At 37.4% G+C, this 22,759-nt stretch overlaps 1 protein-coding gene across 1 annotated transcript in view; it reads right to left on the bottom strand.

Moving 5' to 3' along the window:
- Positions 1–857: 857 nt before the first annotated feature.
- The window catches only part of clybl (citrate lyase beta like), a 67,348-nt gene continuing 45,446 nt past the window's right edge, over positions 858–22,759 (bottom strand). Inside the window, exons 3-8 of the mRNA XM_066706761.1 lie at positions 19,497–19,685; positions 12,589–12,690; positions 11,395–11,488; positions 10,469–10,636; positions 2,108–2,232; positions 858–1,034 (exon numbers count right to left, since the gene is read on the bottom strand). Coding sequence (XP_066562858.1) covers positions 939–1,034; positions 2,108–2,232; positions 10,469–10,636; positions 11,395–11,488; positions 12,589–12,690; positions 19,497–19,685 — 774 coding nt within the window. The 3' untranslated portion in view covers positions 858–938. The remainder of the gene's footprint in view (positions 1,035–2,107; positions 2,233–10,468; positions 10,637–11,394; positions 11,489–12,588; positions 12,691–19,496; positions 19,686–22,759) is intronic.

Raw genomic sequence — 22,759 nt, 5'->3', positions numbered from 1 at the left:
TTACATACAGAAAATAAGCAAATCAGCCTCTCTCCTGTGGCGTTTGTGTAAGTGTGGCAGCTCTGCTGCTGCGCAGGTCAGCAGAGGCTGGATGCCCAGTTTAAAAGTATTCATTCCCACTTCACAGAGAACAGTGCCTCATAGTAAGTACACAAAAGGGGTTGTGATTTAGTAAGGGACTGAAACAAAATCTCAGATTGTTGGTTTAAGAAAATTCATTGAAGTTCTTTTGGCAACCAAAACTTTGATCTAGTGCAAAAAAAAAAAAAAAAAAACCTTCAGTCCCTTTGCTTTTGGAGGACAAGCTGAATAGTGGAACAACGGCGGGTTGTTCTGTTTGTTTACCATTAACGCCAAGCTGACTGAACCCCGGCAACTGGCGAGGGGCTCTCCTGACCCGAGAGTAGCAGGAGGCAGATCTTACACAGGGGTCTTCTCAACAACCAGCAAGGCTACCCTGCTCTCCTCCAAAAACAAACAGACAAACACACACGTTTGAAACACAGTATGACCATACTGAGAATGCGTCTTCTGCTACCGCTTCTCTTTCATTCTTCTTCAGAATTCTGCATTTTGCCGATTCAGATTGTCCGCATATATACAAATAATTAAATCAAATTGTCACTACAATTAAAAAAGTAATTAATTACATTTTACATTAGTTTCTTAGAAAAAATATTCAGTTTCTTTGGGGCATTAACTACTTAAATTGATTTGTATTCCTATCTTCTTCAAACTTTGAATTACATTTTAATTTCTAATGTTTGAATATGGGTTCATTCTTATTTATTAAAACAAAATCATAGGTATTGTTTTCTTTAAAATGATTAAAAACAAAATAATTCCAGATCACTAAAAAAGTTTTGAAGTTCTCAGTTTTAATCCAGATAAAAGCAGTCAAATACAGTATTTCAGAGATTTAGACTTTTTGTGGTGGGTCACTTGTCTTGGATGGCCGCAGCCAGCGTGACAATGTTCTGCGCCTGCTTTAATGAAGGCATGTCGATCATACTGCCATGGAAAGTAAAGGCACCCTGGGAAAAAAAACAATAGGAAATCAGTTTTAATAAATGCCTACTATACCTGCAATCTGAATTTTCATTTTTTTTTTCTTTTTTTAATATTGCTAAATTTTTTATTTTATATTTCAGCGGTGAAAACAATTAATGGTCTTCCATTCAGTAACTGTATATTTCTAACACAGCAGAAATGCAGACACAATGTTTTTTTCCTAGGCAAAATCATTTTTGCAACATACATTTATAAACATTATATATATATATATATATATATATTCAGTTCGAAGTTCATGTGAGAGAAAATATATTTTGAAATAATGGTAAAACATTCTTCTATATTCATATATTTTATGGTGTGCACAATGTGAAATCACTTACATGTACTTAAAGAATAAAAAGTGGAATGGACACTTTGTGCTTTTGACATTTTTAAAACATTTAAAACATTAATTGATTAAAAGTAACTAAACCTTCTGCTATTTTAACTCAAGATAAACACTGACATCTCCGACTTCGCTACACAGGGGACACATGGACAATTTAGTTGAGTTAAGAGGCGTGGCTTTTGTTAACAAAACAACAAACAAACAAAAACAAAAACCCAAGTCACAACTGCCTTGGTGCAACCTTTAAGATAATGAACTAACAACACTGCGATTACTACTATTGTTCCTCCAGGCCATTCCTAATGTAAGAATTACTGGCAGGAAGGCGAAGGCAGATTGTGCATCACCACTGCACCATCGAAACAGCAATAGCCCACAGAGCAGAAAACAGAAGACTCAATGATGCACTAAATTAGGAACAATAATATTCTACACTTAATTTGCTTTTTCCATCTTCAAAATCTCAGAACATTAAACTGCTGTTTACTTGGATGTAGAAATTTTAATTTACTTAAAAAGTGGCAATATATTTCATAGCACTTATATAATAAAACAATTGTGTGTGTTAACTCAGTCTGAGCTCTGTACTCAAAATGTACACATGTGCAAATAATATTAAAGACTTCTGCTACTACTACTACTACTACTACTACTACTACTACTAATAAAACACTTTATTGACAGCACATAAACCACCCATACCTTCCCTAACTTCTGGTGCTCTTCAAATGCAGCTATCAGTTCCTGAGCCCATTTGGTTCGTTCTGGACTCGGAGAAAATTCTTCCTGAACCGTCTTAATTTGGTTTGGATGAATCACTTGTTTACCTGCAAAAAAAACAAAACAAAACGTAAAGCAAAATGAAATTAGACACTTTTCAATACACATAGTTTGAAGACTAAACACTCAGGTAACTTTATCATTTACCACTTTGTTTAGTTTCAGTTAAATATATACATACAAATCTAAGAAAGAAAAGTTAAAATATGTAGATATTTACTTAGATAAAATGGGTATATATATATATATATATATATATATATATATATATATATATATATATATAAAATTTCCTGTAACTTTTCTTTATAAAACTGTAGAAATAAATTATATTTACATTCATATGAAAAGGCATTGTATTAATATATACAAAGTGTATTAAATTCTATTTTGAAAATCGATTTTATTTGACTAGATTTTGAATCGAATAAAAAAAGTTCAGTTGGAGGTTTCAAATGGAATATATAATGTAAGTCAAAAAAAGGTGTTGAAATAAATGAAAACATTTATATCTGACTTATATTTTGGAATGACAGTTTGCTTTACAGTTAAAGCAAAGCAAATGCCCAGCTAAAGCTCTCCGTGGTGGCGTTCTGATTTATAAACATAGTTTTTGATCAAAGACGACTCGGGAAATCAATGAAACCACTTAAACTGTATGCACAGTGTTTATGCATGCGTCTAAAGCACAGTCCTTTGTGTGTATTTCAGCCCGGCTGCCAAATATATCTCAAGAGTGTCCTGATATGTTTGTAGGGTAGATTTTGTGATGCATTTCGTGCACGGGGGTCAAGAGCTACATTTTCACGTTGACCTATTCTTTATATTTACACACAGTTTCTTCTAAGAGCAATTCCTGGCTTGTCTGAGATGTCTATGAAAACAACAGGACCAGAGGATGCTATGAATCACGGTGCATCATGGGTGTCATCCTGATTTCCACTCACAGCTCCAGAGAACTCTGCAACTTTAATGCATGCTCAGTTACACTTTAATCCTAAATATTGTTAGGGTGGCTTTGGACTCCAGCTTCCATTAAAGTGCTTTCATTTACTGTCCCATCATTGTAAAACAGATATAGATGTCACGCTGAAATGCAGCAATTATTAAATAGCTGAACTGCTTGTATTAATGAACAACCATAAGGGTGAAAAATTGAAAGCCATTATAATGTATGACCATGAAATCCTGTTTTTACAGTACCATTTGATAGATCTTGTTTCAGATCAATACCTGTCATGTCCTGTAGGTAAATGTAAGATGCTGTCGGGTCCCCCCCCCCCCGTCTCTCCCTTCACCAGAGGAAAATAGAAAACTAAAACATATCACCTTTCTTATTTATATCCCTCTTGGCATGATGGGTTTAAAGTCTGGGGGAAATGAAGCAGTCAGCTGTGGACCAGGTGTCACCCTGTCAGTACTTCACCAATGAGAAATAAAATACTAAAACTATAAATACCAAAATAAATCTGCAACCATTTGTGGATGCCACATAAAATTCAAGTGTACCTGACTCCAGCAGAAGAAAAAAATGCAATTTCTGACTACCATTTCAATTGAGTGTAAAAAATATTTATTTTAGGAAACAAAAACTGCCTTACACAATGGTATATTAAAATATTCTTATATATGCTTGTCATTTATTTTTATTTTCGGATCTAACCAAGTTGTGTGTAGCTCTGTGATGTTTCAAAAATAAAGAATAGCTGTGCTCAAAATTTATTAAATCATACAAAATATGAAGTAAATGTATATCATACCACAGATGTGTGGTGGAAGAAAATATTAGAGATGAGAGATCCTGTCCACACACTGCATATAGAAAATTACCCTTGTCACCACATTTATTTCTTTTCAAAACTATCAGGTCTTGAAAAAGTGAAAAAAGTGCTCTTGTGAATTTAAAAAGAAAAAAAGAACAAAAGCATGATGTTTACAACCAATTCTGTGAACTTTTAGTTATACACAATTTTAGGTACAGATTATATTTAAATTCAATTAATTCTTTAACTTGTATCCCCCCATAAATATTAATAATATGAATGCATTTTTTAGATATTTATAAACACTATCACGTTCCAGAAATCAAGCAAAAAAACCACCCCAAAACAATACTAATACAAATAAAAACATACATATCAAATATAATGCATTTTATTGGTTAATATTTTATTATTCAATCAGCTAGTGCATATTATACCAAAACAGGAAAATAAACAGGAACAAAATAGGATATCTTTCCCTGATTTAAAAATACATTTAATTGAATCATAAATTACCATAAATACTGGAATTGAAGTGGAATTGAATGAACCCTAAAATGTAACTGGTCCAATAAGCACATCCTTATCTGTACTGTGCAATTATTTTCAATTCTATTGATTTAGCTGGAAATTTCGATATATTCTTAGTTTTGATCAAACCATTTAAAACAACTCGTCTCGTACAGCGGTATGCATTTACTTTGCCGTTATTAGACTCTGAATAGCTTGTCGGCCTGTTATCCTTTCTCAGCCTCTCACAAAATACACAGCAGATCAGTAAACCAATGGTTCACTAGAAGTCAGCCATTTTAAATCGCTATTTCTTTTTCAGACGTGTGCCACCCCTCCATCTTTTGTACAGATCTGGGATGGAATATATGAAAATTGCCACCTGCCCAATTAACACAGAGCCTACTCACAGGCAAAACGGACCTTCAGCTGTGTGCATTGCCATTGTTTCTCTCTTTCTGGTGCTTTTCTGACACAGCTCCAAACTGTTTATTTGCCCGTGTACAACGTGTGAGGTGTGTGACGATTCCTGTTAAGTGAACGTGCTTTACATCAACTTAAATTTTACAGGTTCCATGGAATCTTAGTAGTTCAGTCGGCCTCCTATGTAGAATTACAGCTTGCTTGAAAGAAGAAGAAAAAAATAAGTTTGGAAAAATAAGGTTCAGCTGTCAGTGCTGGAAAAATGAACAGTGTAAGGCTCAATGTTGTCTAGGACAATAGTCGGTCAGTAATCCTTAAAAGTATAGCTCCATATTCAAATAAATTAAATGTTGAAAATGTTAGCTACATACATTTCAGAATGGATATTTTGTTTGCTTTAATAAGTCAAATTACTATTTGTTTCTGGCTAAAGCTTTGATATTTGGTAGATGTGTACCTTTCCAGGCAAAGCTTTTTTTTCTTAAAATACATAAACGAACAAAGTAATAACAATGGAAATAGAATCTAAAAATCTTTACAAGTACAGCACATTACTAACGATTGTAAAAAACCAGCAACTCAAGATAAGACGGATACAAGGGAACAATGCCATACAACATGACTTCTTCCAAGGTTTAAATAAAAAAGTATATCGACAACAATGTTCTGTGTTTTTTTTTTTCTTTTCTGAAAAGTAGTTCAAGTATTTTAGGAGACTGAAAATGGTGCATTTGATAACATTCTAAATATAAAGCAAAAACAAATTTGGCATCTTCACAGAATATACGGTGACCATTTAATGAAATCTGAAGCTGATGCTGAATGATGTTATTCATACATTACATTTGTACTTATTAGGGACAGTTTTTTCTTAAAATATGGGGGAAATAAAGAAAGAAATGATGCAGATAAAAGGCCAATACAAACAACAATAACAAAAAAACAGACCGGACAGCTTTTCTTGGAATAGTTTTTGTCATCTATCTTAGTAATACTTTATTAGAAGCATTTGTTTGTGTAAAGACTCTGGTTTTAAATCTTCCTTTCTTTGCAAAAGTAAAGTGAGCTTCACAGGCCAGAGCTCTTTTCTGCAGCCGTGGGGTGAGGAAAGTAAAGATCCGTGGGAAGTGAATTCCACAGTCTGCACCGCGGACCTCATGCCTGCCAGCCTGTCTGTCTGTCTCCACATCAAGGACATGGCAGCCAGGCAGGCGTCACCGGAAGCCCCAGTCTTTCGCCTGCCGCATCCACCCTGAGACTGGGTCACAGAACAGCGGAGCAGGCCGGGTCTGAGGCATTGAAAGGCAGGGATTTGCAACCCATTTCTATTACGCAAAAATGTAAATTAGGAAACTCTCGACATTCCTGCCACCTGTTCAAGAGCTGTCTGAGTTAAGCATTGACGACGACAGAGCACTCAGACTAGGAGGTTTGACTCCAGCTCTGCGTCACCATTGGCTCTTCCAGCACACAATTTAGGCCACTTCCGTCTTTTCAGCCTATCACATCCTTCCATCTGTGAGCAGTGTCTTATTGGAGCATTATGACTCTATGCACTCATTATCAAATGGGTCAAGTGTTCTGGCACCACAGTACAACTAAAGCAAGCCGTGTCTGCGGCCCCTTCACGGGGTACGGGTTTCTAGGGTCATGAGCCATCCCTAGGGCAGCTCTCAGTAGCCATGCACTTAAACACTTGAGTGATGCAGGTTGTGAGGAGACCTCTAGGACCATCCGTATTTACTCTTCAGTCTGTATATTTATGAGTTTGTTCATGAGCACGTCTTCACGGTTGACTTATTTAGTAGGGTTAAAAATAAAAAATGAAATGAAACAAAGCAAAACAAGAGAATGAAATGCCTCCAAATACCTCTCTCTCCATAAGATTGATAAATGACGTGGAGACCATGGACAGCAATATATATTCTGAATAAAAACAGCAGTTGCTGATCAGCTCTAACAAATCATATTTATTTCTCTTCAACTGTACGCTACAGCAGAAGTCATGACTAGTTACAAAAACAGATTTCTAGTGGAAAACCCACCCACACAGAAAATATTTACATTACTTCTCAAGGAAGAGGGTGGTTCTTTTCACAACTGCCAATTGCTCACAATCCAGAGAAAATACATTTTAGGTAATACAAACTATTATTATTGTTACTACTACTAACATTATTATTACTATTGATCAGATATTGCAGTGTAAGAACCTTCATAAACAATTATAAGTTTGCTGTGGTCTATAAAACACGCAGAGTTTAAACACTGTGTATAACCACCAACCATTTACATTACTTATATGGCATTCATAAACAATACTGTGTTTCTAGAGGAGACTGCAGCAAAGCATTATGGGAGTCTGTCCACTGAACTAACAAACCCTGCACTGGGCAAACGCACAATATGTACACCAGGCTCCAAAACACTGTCCACGTGTGACAGTCCAGTGCACCCCTTGCAAAAATCGTTAATCAATTATTTAATTGTTTGTTTTCTAAGGGAGTCAAACAGTTATAATAGAGGACATAAGTTTAAGAAACATTATGAAAAACACACAAAAAAAGCTACATAAATTCCATAGGAAAATCACGAGTGATGTCCCTACCTACTTTGTTTTTCTGTATATATTTAAAACTATATTATCATGGATAACCAATGGCATTAGGAAAAAAGTTCTAATGAATGTAGTAAGACAATAGTTGATAAACTCCTCAGCATATTGACAAATACAGTGAAAATTATGAGGCCTCCTGGAAATTGAATGAAAATACAACTAAGACAAGTTTTATTTTTGCACCCAGCACAAATACAAAATACAAACGCTGCCCTGTGTGTCTGTAACAGTGCTCTCCCTGTGCTCTTTTGATAACTCTTTATGATTAAGCATCCATCCTAGGCATTTCTGATGCAGTATAGATCTTACACATACACCCCATCAATTTAAATACACTCCAATTCGTCAGCTCATGACAGCAATAACACACGTCTCATCCAGCATTATCGGTCAAGTGACTGACCTTGTCTTTCGTCAATCGCCATGATAGTCGCCGCATAAGGCTTAACTATGGCCAGGGTCAATTATCTAGCAGGTAATGCTTTTCTGTGGAGAGTATTATTGCTTAAGTAGACTGTAAGCACTAATAACCACTAACTAAGATTATACAGCATAGGGCCCTCAGCATTAATCTTTTAATCCACTGCCTTTTGTGTATTCTGGGTACAACTGAATTGAACCATTATAGTTATGCAGCCTTTTTTATTTTTCTTAATAGATTTTTAGAATTTGAAATAATATATGCGTATGTTTATGTATACATGTACAGAAGAGCACAATTCATTTCCATATATTAGTTCTCTGAAATATCATATTTTGGTATTCAATTTACTGTCTTAAAGGGGTGGAAGCAGTCTTTAGAATACAGAAAAGCCTGCAAGTCCTTAAAAGACCAACCTTACCCAAGTTTTACTATTAAGCTATCGAACTGGCGTGCCATTTTCTGCATGTAACTTGCTGTCATCTGGACATTACATCAATCCCAAGTCTTATAAGAACGTTTTCAGTCATTCTGGAATTGTGTTTTGTGGCGTTTCTCAGTGTGATACCCGATTAACTGGAATAATTCACTGGAATGCCCAGATCTTTAGAATCTGCTGCTCTGAGACGGCATAACCGCAAGTTCACAATTTGAAATAAAATACAGTGAAAGCTGTACTGCAGGGTACAATCAATCACCTGGGGGAAGAGAAACAGAAGGTGATGTAAAGTGTGCCGTTTCTTGCATTCGTACCTTTTTAGAATAAATTACTGTTTTTAATTGCTATTGAAGAGCCCAGAAACCAACCACTGTCATGTCACACATTCCTATAGCAACAACTCAGTGACATTAATCTAATTCCACTTCCGCCACCGAACGCATGCACTTTTCACACTGCTCCCATCAACTGTAAACAGAGCGTCTCCAGCAGGGCTCAGTGCAATGTCACCAGAGAACAGCAAAGGCAAATGAGGTCACCGGCAAATTGGCTTCTATCACTGTTAGAGCACAGTGGATGTGAAAATCCTGCTTCACCATTGACAATACCACCAAACGGCACAACAACAAAAATAATTAAACTAAATTCCACCTGGTACGAATGAATCACCATTGGAACACAGAGCTTTCAGATGACATTGCAGCTGTGGCATGCAAGGCATAATAATGTCTGTCATTAAAACAAATTAAAAATCATCTTTAAGGACTAAACACACATATATTTTTTAACAAACTGCAACCGTGAAGGTGCTTTTCTATTTCGAGTGCTACATGTGTTACATTTATTGGCCGCTATGAAAGGGTTTCTACTGGTTTGACAAATGGGCAAATATAAAATGCCACGCTCTACATATACACAAAACACACAGAGGTGCAGTATTTGTCTGATGTCACAATAGACTACTTTCCACAGTGATTCTGGTGCTTCTGAATACAAATAAAGGAGTGCAGGTTTTAATGAAACATTAAGAGTTAACGCTACGTTTGGGAGAGCAAATTTACGTTTATAACAACCGTTACATATAGAGGCACGGCTGGGTTTTCTGTAGATATTTAAAGTAAAAGGAGAAAAAAAAAAAACAGCAGTCAAAAAACAGACATTTTAATTGAATGTAAGCGCCCGCCTCAGGCTGCTGGAATGACATGCTAAATATGGAGAGATATGAAGCCTAATTCTGCAGCTTATTACAAAGTAGCAAGAGTTAACACTCACATAGATTATGGACTGTAATAATAATTTGTAGTCTGCAAACATCAATTACATATTCATTAACAGACTCATCGTGCCGGAGCCCTATTTCCAGCCTCCTGTGGCCAGTTATCCACTAACTTGTGCTTTTCTCGCGCGTTGCTTGGCTACAAACCTTCTATGTGTATTACTGTGGACGTGTGCCGATTACTGCATCCCCCCTCGTCTCTTGCTAAATTACTTTCCTTTCCCTTTTTTCCTTGATAAGAAATGTCAGAATCAAGGAAGGAAATTTGATATTTTCTAAAGTAACATCAATCAAGGATGACGTGTCATAAAAATAAAAAAAATCACACACAAAAAAAAAATCCCTATGAACTGTAAACACTGAGATTAAATTCCAACCTGTTTTTACAGCTGATTGTGTCCTGCCCTTCAATGACATAACAGGGTTTCCATGTATAATGTCCTCTATATAGTTCTGAAAATTTATATTAGAATAAGGCACTATCTAATGGACTGCCAAGCAATACAATAAAATAATAACAACAACTACAACAATTAGCCGACGTTAAAAACCAATTAATAACCATTGATTTCTATTTTACATTTTTAACCTAGTGAGAAAGTCTGAAGCCAAACACTGCATAGCACAAAAGCAAACGATGGACCTTGTTTTCTTTTTAAAGGAAAAAAACAAATTTCTCTGGAGAAGGAAAGGCTTTGCGTAAAAATGTAAAGAATATGAAAGCGTGTCGTCACGGTGCACAATACCAGGCTGAGGCACGCTGTGTCGGTGCGTGTAACATGTAGTGTGTTGTGTGCAGAGCAGTGCGTGGGCGGCCGAAGACACTAAGCGTACCTGTGAAGCCCATCAGAGCGCCCTCTCTCGACTGCTGCCGGAGCCCCTCCTGGTCCTGGTAGTCAATGTAAACAAGGTCTATGGCCTGGAGGCCGAATGCTTTTGCTGTGACAACCACTTTCTGTCTGGCATATAGGAGCTCTTTGGCATCTTTTGTCCGTGAGGCACCTAAAACACATTTAAACAAGAAAGACTGTTTTTTTTTCTTTTTATTAAAAATAATATTTTTTAAACGATGTAAAAAAACAAATCTAAATCCAGAGTCGTAATTAGCTACAATTGCAAGCCGTGCCTTGGAACCTCAAAGCAACGCTGCAAAAAAACTCACAAGAAAATATTGAGTTTTCTAATCCTACCCACACACTGATTCTTATGAGTAGGCATAATTGGTTTTGACAATTTCAAGTGTGTTGGAGATCAGGACCTATACGATAGATTTTCATTAAATAAGCTGGTTAGTAAAATAAATCCGCCAAAGGTAAAATGCTGGGGCGGAACAAACATAGTTATCAAAGAAAAGGGAGAATTTTGTAACTGTCATTCAGAAATGAAGTACTGAAATTGCAAGCATTCATCTGACAACTCTGTAATTATATAAATATATATAAAAATGTTGAAAGATATAAAACACTGACTTGATGCAAGTAGCTAGACATTAAATGTAAAAATGTATGTCAACAGCTTTTTGGAATTGGTGATGTACAAACACTCTTCTATGAAAAACTGAATGTAGAAAAACAAAAGCTTTTGGTGATTTCTCTGACTGCCTATCAATTAAGCAGCAGAGTGTTTCCAGTCATAACTTTCAAATTCCTTCCACATATCAGTCTTTCAGCTGACAGCAATTGGTTACAAAAAATAAAAAAAGCTATTGGCACGCATTACACATAATGAGATATAAAACAAAAAGATAAGACAATAATGACCTATGCTGGCACAAAAATCATCTGAGCCAAACACCACCCCGTCATGCTGAAGACCAGTCTTGGGTCCAAGCTGACGGATTTCTTCACAAACAGTCTGTGAGAAAAAAGGAGGAAAAACAAAGCCCTAGATGTCAGTGTATTCAAAGGAAGCATACATTTTGGCACACTGTCAACTCACCGTGTCAACTGTCTTATGTTACAACTGGTATTCCCAGGCTGATTTTTGTTTTCCCCTTTTAATGCCACGTCTTCACATCTTACAAGAATATAACCCAAATACATGGCTTCAATGGAAATGCTAAGGCAATGATGTTTTTACTGCTTTTTTTTGGTATATATATATATTTTTTTTTCTTACTAGAGCTCAGTCTCTGGATTTTGTTAAATAAATGCTAATGTTATTACCTTTCTCACACTGTTTACCAACAGCTGTCTGCCTTATTCCTCTGTGCTCTGGTTCAAACTAAGTGAGCTCGGTGAAGAATATCCGTGGCAGAGAGCACTGCAAAACAACTCTTTGTGAAGAAAGTTGGGAATCTGATATGGCATTGTGTCAGCAATGAAGCAGTTGGAATTTGTCTAATGCTTTTGTCAGGTTCCAAATTAATTTCACTTCTTGCTGTGACACAGCGATATTTTCCTGTCATGGCTCTGGACTTAGTCTAGCCAAAGCTGGAGAGAGGTCCTTCAGAACAACAAAACAAACACACACACACACACATTAAAAAAAAAAGTAAAGGGACAGAAGCTGCATGTTTTCTCCACAAAGAACAAAAAGAGACCCTTTCTTTACCAGTCATGGTTAGAATTAATTAGCAAACACAATATATATTTATCTATAAAAATAGAATAATAAAAGACATCTTCAGATATGGAAGGAATATTGATTTTACTTCATTCATGCTCTGTGGATTTTATGTAAAATACATTTGTTAACTTTTAAGGTAAACCACTCAAAGACAACACAAGCTGTTTGGGCATGGCTCCAAATTGGGAACAAGGAAATGCAAGGGTGGGAAAAAAAAAAAAAAAAAAGTAAAGAAATGGGAACACTTTTGTTCCAGGACATCTGCTTGGGCACGCCTATGTGCTCTTCTTTCACTTGACATGTATATAGGTATGAATACAAATAAATAAATGCATCCAATCCAGGGTTTTTAAATACATGGTGAACAAATATTGTACTTTATTTACCTTAAAATTGAGTAAACCCACTGCTGTCTCCACGAATGTAATCAAATGCATGGGCTCCACCAGCGGTCTTCCTTTTAAATGGTGCCGAAATCTGTCAACAAACTGTAAACAGAGCAAGGTCAGTGTTTTTCCCAATCAAAATGAATCCGCAGAGCAGCACCAGAGGGAGGAAATCACACAGCGCTTGAATGGAGTCCTGTTTTCAGTCTGGATGCTGCATTTGGATTTTGGGCCTACATTTTGTTTACTTATCATGACAGATGGCGGGCTTGCTTCTTAAATACTATTATTTCACCTCTGACAAAAATGAAGCAATTACAGTGGAATTGATCAGAATTGCCTCGTTCTTATGAAACCCAGTAGTAACTGAATCTTGTGTAGATACATATTTTTAACCTCGTTTATTTGCATGAAAAACAAAATATATAAGAGTTTTTAAATTATTTAATTTCATTTATTTCATCTAGGAAATATTTAATTAATTCCACCAGCTTCACAGCCATCATTGCTATGACAGGTTTTCATAGATATGTCTTGGTGTTTTTGAGAGGGAGGGAGAGGGAGAGGGAGAGGGAGAGAAGAGAGAGAGAGAATGATTAAGCCTTTTTCTGAGTACATTTTATTGAAGTATTATGTTTAGGTTCCCCTGATAGGAAGAATAGTGTGATTGGTGTGAGAATTGTGGCCACAGAGTTTGATATGACACTTCTTATGCCCTTTATTCTGTGTGATTCCCCTAATATTTTAGCTTACCTAAGAAGGCTTTAAAATGAAGTTTAGTTCTTTGAAGACCAAAGCATTCCAATTTTTTCCAAGAGACCAGTTCACAGCTAGCTTTGGGCTGCCAGTGGGGTAGCCCAAATTCCAAAATCTATCATCTGGAAACACACAAAAGCTCCCTCCGTCAGATTTTTCCTTTCAAAGCAAGTTAAAAAAAAAAAAAAAAAGAAAGAAAAAGAAAAGAAAAAAAAAAAAACTTGAGTAGAAATCTGTTATTGCTTTTTGTCTTTTCTTTTTATGCCTCCCCCTAAACACAGGGGATTTTAGAGAGATAAAAATAACCACAGGTAAGTAAAAGCTATTTTTGTAAATAATGACAAAAATATCCCCCACACAAGCTTGTTGTAACTCAAAGAATATTCGTTCATTGAAGGTTTTTTTTTTTTTTAAAAAGGGAATTTTAATCATCTCTCCATTCAATCTCAGTTGGATAAATCATATCTAAGAGATTTGCATAAATATAAACCATCAAAGACTTTTCATCTTCAAAGGGGTTTTCAAGACCCAATAAGCTTTGTACTGTAATCATCAGAGGTCACAACCCTGCAGGAGTAAGGCTGCTATGGCAACATAAAAACTAACGCGAAAGGCTTAGCATATTATTCCCCCCTAATAGAAAGAAAACTCTGTTCTAAAAGAAGGAAGCTTGTTTGCTGGCTGCTAGGTTTCCCTTTTCTGTCTTTTTCAGTGATGATGCTTGTCCTCATTATTCTTTACAGATTTTGGTTGTTTTAAAAAAAATATATAATTTCAATCAATTTCCGGCACCGGGAATGACACGCAAGGTACAAATGTGCAGCGACCTAGATGAAATGAAAGTGTTCAGCAAGGCAGTACAATGTGAACACTTAACAGGCCCAAAGATTAAGAGGGCTATTAGGATGTCTTTGAGTGATAGCAAATTACGGGAACATCTTTACTGGTCGGAGCGTACGGATCACCGCGCCTTTAATTAAATGTTTATTTGTGGCCGTCTGTCTGGAGTGCACAGTAAGTGCCCCATGTTATAGTGTAAAAGCGCTACAATGCCCATCAAGGAGGGGTGCCGTTGCTTCTGCATTGTGGTCTTATTACAGGGTTCTCTATTTTCAAGAGCAGGAACCCTTATAGCTGTCAATTACTCTCCGCCTGCCGACCTTAATAGCACTTATACAGCATTAATGAAAACACTACCCTCCATTTAGAGCGATAGCCCCCGCGCCTGTTAAGATGGCAGACGACGTCTCAAATTTTGTGAAACTGGTAGCAAGACACACAAGCGAGAAGGCGGCAAGTGGACAAGTTTCAATTAATTTTCATCAAAAGAGGCAGATTAAATGTTTCCGGCCTGCTGAAGTGTTCATTTCACAGAAGAAAAAAAGAGCCAGAAAGAAGTCTGGGAGGGGACAGAGTAGCAGGCCTAAGCAATTCTTTCAGTCCCAATGCACACCCAATAGTGTGTTGGCAAGAATGCACACTGTTCAGAATTTGTGGGAGAATTGTCTCCCAACAAAGGACGGAGTTACGCTTGTTATAGTCCAATAAGCCATGTCAGTCAAACAAGCACTGGGAGAGGGGACAATGGGAAAGCAAGAGATTCTCACACAAAAGGAAACAAGTAAGTCCATCTTTTAGTAACAAATCAGCCTCTAGGTTACTCTCCTAATATAAATAAAAAAGGGAGAAAATAAACAGAAGGATTTACAGCTCCCCATACAAGCAAAGGAATAATGAGGTGCGTATTCCCCCAATTTCAGCTCTCTCAGTACATGGGAAGCAAGTGCTTAATCCAACAGAAAGAAGTGGGGAGCATCACAAACGCCAACAATACAGCCTCCTTCATGAAGGAATCTTTTGTTTTAAAGCCTTTATTCCAATAATGAACCCACTGACTTCCAACAAGTGTTGCTCGTATTTCTTCCCAATGTGTCCACCGAACTAGCTGTGCTTCGGAATATGTGGGTTTCCGAAGATGCCCAGCAATGGCCCCCTTCAACAGATACTTAACAAATACACATTTCAGATTATGGAGCCAACCGGGTATTGATAACTCTGCCATGAAACAGAGCAAGGGTGCAATTATGCGGTGTTCATCCTGACCAAATTCACCATTTTCATCTGCCCCAAGCGCACATAGTTGAATAAAACGATGCTTTGAAGTGCTAAGTATAACAGTGGATTTTTTTTAAGAAAGAAAAGGGTAAAAAAAAAAAAAGATTATGTTGTGATAAACCTTCATTCAACATGACAGATTTCTCTTTTCTCCCATTTCAGCAATGTGAATAGTAAGTGATACGAGGAAGGCCGACCTTTTTAAAGAGTTAATAAATAAATAAGAAAGACACAATGGTGCATGCAGCTGGGGTCGGTCAAAGAGTGAACCAGGGTTGGGGTCAATTCCAGTTTTTACATTCCAGCTCCGTTTGGAATTCCTTTTTCATTTCAATTCCAGTAGAACCTATTATGTCAATGGCAAAAGGAATTGGCATTTGGAATGGGTCGGAAAACAATTTGAATTGAGCTCAAGCCTGGAATGAACTACAGACATGGAAATCATTTCGGAGATGTTCACAGGTGTCAATTACAAGATCTTCCACCCTGCTGTAAGGCTGCAGAGGGAACAGAACAGAGAGTCTTCCATCCCTACACAGCTGTCAGGTATCTCGTTTCCAGCAGGAGTGATGGAGGAGACGTAGACAAGGCACTGCTGCCCAGGCACCCTGGACAGTACAGTGGAGCACAATCCTATAGGACAGCACCAGCAGGAACCTGAAACTGGGGTTGTGCTGTAGCTCATGTTAACCACAAACCATAGCCATACAAAAGAGGGTTTTCTTTACTGTATCGTGCCCACGTTTTTCCTAGAACAGGTTTAGATTTAGTTTTATCTTTTATTTTTTAAGGCATAGTGTTGCTCTCAAATGTATGCAGTTGAATTCAAACACAGAGCACAGTGTATGATGTCCAGGCAGCAGTTAGTTAGTTAGTCTTGGCACAAAACACTGGTTCACTGCATAATTTGCAACAACAGCGAAGCAAAACAAGAGCATACAATAGATAGTCTATATGACTTCCTCATTATGTCTTTTATCTGCACAATTAAAAAAAAAATCAGCTCCGGTGATAAAATATCTTCCTCCGAGATGACAGTGTTTGTAATCAGCAGGCAAGGGGACCCAGTTGTTTTATGGCTTTAATCTGCCACACATTCAATGAGCAAGCCTGTGTTAGGTCAGTGCAACATAATTTCCTTGCTGTTCTCAATCTGGTATGTCCTGCTGAGGATATGAATTCCACCATGTGTAACTCATGTTGAGAGCATGTTCCATGCAACATACACACAGTTAAATGTACTGTATAAAACAAGTATCCACAAACAGGAGTTCAACAGTATAGATTAAAAATAATATGATGCTTCACACACACACATATAAATATACATAGTATGTAGATCTATGCATTTATAGCATACAAGGACTTACACAAGGTAGAAATGTGCTTACACATTATTTCAGCCAGATCAGCAAACCTGCTCTGCTGGATTGCGGCCTGTTCCTGGCACAGGCTGTGTATCAGGGAGTGCTGGGAAGTGGGTTTACTGACATGATTTTTATAGCGCTTGCTTAAAACCACAGTCATAACCTCACTCATATTTTGCCAGGGGTCTGTATGGTTCCAAACTAAATGAGTACTCATTTGAAAACTCATTTATGAGTCTAGTAAGTGTATATATACATACCCAAACACACATATCCTGAAACAACTGGTGTTAATGTGTAGGCATGTAAGGTTTAATTCCTGGCAGGCGGTGCAGCACACTCACCAACTGTGGATGAGGGATGTGGCGGTCAGTGCTCAGGCAGTGCCATATTTTAAAGTGACTACATGGCTGGGAGAGGGTTTTACCTCTTGTAAAATTGCTTATGAAAAATAATATGAGTAATAAATACAATTATCAATTCATAATAAATAAATAAAAACATTTACTTTACATACATACATTGCAGTGTCCATACAGATTGCAATCTGTACACTTTGTACACATTTTCATAAATACCAGACTGGTGGGATACCCACCCTTAATATAAAGGTATATGAACAGTATACAGTATATGAACACTGCATTATATGAAAATATAATTAATTAATATTTATTTCTAAAATGCATATTCAATGTGAATTTACCTCTGCTAAAATATCCAGCACATTCCAGTATTCAAAGGTCTTTGATAAAAGAAAGAAAAGAACAAAATATCCGAACACCTGTCGGCAATTAAAGGGAAGAAACCAAGAACTGCCCAGGAAATAATATCGGCACTAATTAAAACCACTAGTTAAAAACTTCCGGCTTCTTGCCTCAAGTAGCTGTAATAACCAGACTAACCCCCACCCCTCCCTATTTTCCATCTAGTAAAGACATTGTGACTCCATTCAGGGCTTTTATAATTCATGTGGTGCAAGTGAATATATACATGTTTGGGCTTCACTGGGAAGTGGGAGTCCGAGACTGATTAACTCACAAGAGGATCTGCTGCTTGCACCAGGAAGGGGACAGCACAAGGCCCTGCATCTCTGAGACGAAGCTGGTCCCACACAACAGTGACCCATATGGAGCCGATCAGGAAACAGTTGTTTAATGATGTCACTGTCTCCTGACCTGTAAGTAACTGACATCCGTACTGCAGGACTTTTATAGAAAGCCACGGGAACAATTTGCCTTGAAGTGAAGCCTGTCATGAACACTTGCCACCATCACGTCTCCAGCTCAGTGTAACTAACACAGGGCTGAGTCAAAGTGTCCGTCGAGGAGCCAGTGAACCAAACTTTTGGACGGGCAGGCTGACAGCGGCCAAGTGTGTAAGTGTGTGCACAACTTTCAAAGGTTTTATGGTAAATGACAAAGCAAAACATGGTTATCCACCTGCCTCACTAAGCTCACTAAGAACAATATCAGCAAACAAGGTCTGTGCTAGTTATGTATTACATCTGTATTATATTATACACCTCCGTTATCATTTATAATATTGCACATAGAACATTCTCACGTACAAGGTGTCCGTAAAACTGTTTTCACACACCTATCTTCCGGACACTTCATCATTAAAACCTTGTGAAAGCTGTCATGTTACGCTGGCATTCTCCACTTCGAAATACAGACACTTTTATTTTTGTTGTACTAGGAGGACTTTCAGACTGTGGGCGGAATATGTATTCAGGCCTCACACAGCAATGACCTTCATGGTTTTGGGTCTTTCAGGTCAACACAAAATATCATTGGAATGCAGGTTTCAACTGTCAGGGCGTGACTCACATGTTTTAGGTTTTTTCCCTCCACTATTTAAATAAAAATGTGTATTCAAACAGTAAGTGTGACAATTACATTTTTTTTTTATTGCCAACCACAGAGAAGTTCCAGTAGTAGCAACACTGGCTGGAAACAGAAGTATTACTCTATTTTAAGTCCTTTCACTTCTAAGTCAAGTATCAAAATGTCAACTGCTTCGTGAGCAGATGCCAAGGAAAACAGGCAAACTCCCTATTGCACCGCAACAGAGATCAGTTCACATTTTATAGGGAAAAGGAAAACTTTGTTATTATTCCTTTGAAGGGACCTTTGGTTTCCTTTTACTTCATCAGTTTGTATGAAGACTGCTGTGTGCTCTTTAAAGATTGAGGGGGGGGAGGGAAATACCACTTATATTATACATTTTTCTCACTTCTTTTGTTTGGCTTGTCTTACAGTTCTGTATCTTGCTTTACAATCAGCTTCAAACACCCTATGAATAAATATTTTTCCTATGCACAGATTGAGATTAATGAGTTAAATCATTAGTGAAAATATAACAACCCAGACAGATCTCATTGTGCTGTTATTACAGGTAGGCCTGCTTTATGATCAGATATAGATATACATGTGTATATATATATTTTTTTCATATAGGTGAATTTCAAGTCAGGAAACTTTCGAATAAAAAGAAATTAAATTTAATTTAAAACCTTCCTGACACATAGTCCATTCTTTAATTTGGATCGATTAGCATGTCTCTCTCAGTTAATAAAGTCACAAAAATCATTCTCAGATGGATGTCATCCTGTTAAGAACAGTATATAAAGTAAGCAAGGAGAAATGAAGACAGAAGTCTACTCACCCACTGAACCTCTTCTGTTGTCTCAACTTTAGGTAGCATTAGTGAAGGAGGCAAGACTTTTGACTGCAGTATAACTTCCAGGTCCAGCTGGGCGAACCCACTCGACACAGAGTTGACTCGGACACATTTCTCCGTGCGGCCCAAATCCAGTTCCTCCAGCATTCGGGGGATTGTCACTCGAGCTTCAGCCTTTGAGACAGAGTAAAACACTGACTTTAGACCTTTAGGTTTACTGTAGCTTTTTCCCCATAGTGTGTTCGCTATGAGATAACGTATAACTAAACAGGTAATATATGAGAAATAAATAAATATGCATTTTTTTGTGTTACACATGATAATGTTGAGGTTGACCGCCATACATGATTAGCTTTCAGATTCAATAACTAGCATATCATGTTTTTAATAATGCTATGAAAATCAATATAGCTTTGTGGGTGTTAAAAAAATATCTAAAGCCCTAGTTTCAAATATAATTATATTCAAGAGTTAAAAACTCAATGCTGATACAAAAGGAGAAGAGTAAATGTCGTACGACTTAAATTCCAACTGGTGTGTTAAGATGAATCATGTCTGTTCATGAGCTTTCATTAAATGTATAATTTTACTACACCTACATGATTTTGCAGATTGTCTTTTTTGAGATTTTCCTTCCCCCAGACAGCTGATTGTTACAAGTCCTGGACAACTAATCTCGAGGAAACATTTGGTGTAGCCCCTCATTTGACCAAAAGACACATAAAAACCCTTTAAAGATAACGCAGACCATTAAATGTCAAGAGGTGAGCAAACAAAGTCAACAAAACGTGCAGTACAGCTTCATGCACAACAGGGTTTTATTCAAAAGATGCATATTCTGGTTTTATTTGTGAAGAAAAACACTTAAATGTCTAGAAATGTAAGACTTTTTGGAGGGAGGCTATTTTAATATTTTGGTTTATTACATCTTTGAAAAGGAGAGAATGAATGTTCTTACTAAAGATAGAACATCAAGCACACCCACCAGTCTTTATGCATCTAAATTGATATAAAAGCACAACTGCATGAATTAAATTACAGAGGTGCATATGCAGCTTTAACAGGTTACGTCTTTACCACACATAATCCTAGAAGAAGGACAAAAAAAAAGAAAAGAAAAAAGAAAACTCCACGATAACACATCTCAGTATGAACCGCAAAGCCACTGAGCTCTGCAAGAAATGTGTTAGTGTGCGACCGCAAAGGTTTAATTGGCTTTGCAATGCTTTGAATAGAAGAATAAGTTGCAGACTAAAAATGAAGAGCTCAGGTCTTCAAACAGCTTTTCAGCATCGCATGAAGGCATCATACAAACATGACTATATGGAAGATGCATGCAGAAACTGGAAAAAAAACGAAAAGAACCTATCAATAAGAAAAGGACGAAGATGCATCATGTCATTGACATTAAAGATAACCTACTGGCCTATTTAGGGGTTCAAAAAGAGAAAGGCCTGGCGCCTGGGATTACAGTGTAATCCAGGAGCTGAGAAGGGATCTTACAAACCGGAAAGTCTATGTAGAAAACTGCACTTAAATAATAAAAAAGCAAATGCCTTTCTTTTTATTATTATTTTAACTACTCATATAAGGCTTTATCAGCTTACTGAATGGGATGACAGCCGGTTTACAAATGAAGGTATTGTAACAGGAAGGCAGGAAGGGAAAAACGGGGGAAGAAAGAAAAAAAAAATCAAAGTAAACATGCAGCCGAGTGCCTATCAGTGAGACGGCAGCACACGACTGCAGATTCAAAACAGATGGACATGAACACTCTACCTGAGAAGAAAAACGGAGGCCTGCAAAAATGTGGTCTGAGTTAAACAGCATGAGGAAATGGTAGCTTAAGACTTGTCAGGTCAGATCAGAAGTGGGCCTCTGAAACCAGGTTTGAGACAGTACTGCGGCACGACTGATTTACGAAGTCTGGACTGGTGATAATTAGTGTATGCTTAGACAGAAGGGAGAGATGGCTCTCTGCAGTTAAAAGAGAAGGATAATGAAGCCCAAAGGTTAATGAAACCTGAATAAAAAAAGCACCTTCAGCCGGGGCATCTTCACACTTTCCACAAAGGCTAACACATGCCAGTCAGTTGGGGGGCCTCAGGCCTGGACCACATGGCGATACTATCTGACATTAAATTGGGAAGTTCAACCATAAAAGAAAGCCCATGCTTTAGTTCTTGCTTGTCATGTTCCTTACATGAAAAGTATCACATGTCCCAAAGATGGCATTGGCTTTTCTTCAAACTGCATAGCAGAAGAAGTGACTGCCATGGCAATTAGATTGTTCCTTAGCACCTTCCATGGGAGTGTGCTAGTCAGACTGAGCTAAAACAAGCAGAAGCATACATAATTATGGTAATGTGAAGCTGCAAAATATACACATACAAACCCACATACGTATATATTTGTGTGTGTAAGTACTAATACACACACACAATAGTCTAAATAAAATACATAAGAATTGTAAAGCTGGAGTCTTTTGTAAGGTTGTAAAATGTGCTGTATATTTATTGCCAACTATCATCCAATTTGATCCCCTCTGGGTTTGTGGAAATGGAAAATCATGAATGGTCACTTGCCCTGCAAAGTGAAACGACTGCAGGGAATCACATATAGCTTTTCAAAACTAAACAGCAAGCCTCCACTACACATAAAACCAGTGGGAAGATAAAACTCAATAGATTCGCTGACAGAAAGAATAGAACGAAGGATCAGATGAAGTATATACAATTCCTGAAGAGGAAAATATCAAATTGTCCCACATCTATTAATCGGTCTGTACACAGAGCATCACCACAAGATCACCGAGGATATTGCAAGCATTTCCAGTGTTCCTTCCAACACATATAGTGTGTGCACAGGCGTGTGGCTGAAGTCTGGAGTATTGACATAGTAAATAATAGGAATGCTAAAGGTCCACTTCCTTTCAGTTCACTGAGGGAATATGCAGGAACCCATATTAAGAGATGCATAGTGGCTGAACCAACTTCAGGGGAAAGGAGAGTTGACAGCTAGACTTGCACATCCACAATGTCACTGCAAGACTCGCAGGCAGAATCTGACTGATGCCACGGTCAAGGCCTCTTGTCAATATCTGGTTAAACACCACTGACAAAATTCATTAGAAGCTCAGACTGCAGCTGGTGAACTCATACGTCTTGGAGCAGATTTTCCTTTCATTTTCTTTCTGTTGGAATATTGTTCATGACTGCAATACAATTAGAGATCTGGTGTGAAAAAAA

This window comes from Amia ocellicauda, chromosome 6 (genome assembly GCF_036373705.1).
Source record: "Amia ocellicauda isolate fAmiCal2 chromosome 6, fAmiCal2.hap1, whole genome shotgun sequence".
Classification (NCBI taxonomy): domain Eukaryota; kingdom Metazoa; phylum Chordata; class Actinopteri; order Amiiformes; family Amiidae; genus Amia; species Amia ocellicauda.
Note: the sequence above shows the minus strand (reverse complement) of the source record. Positions and strands in the feature narration are given on the sequence as shown.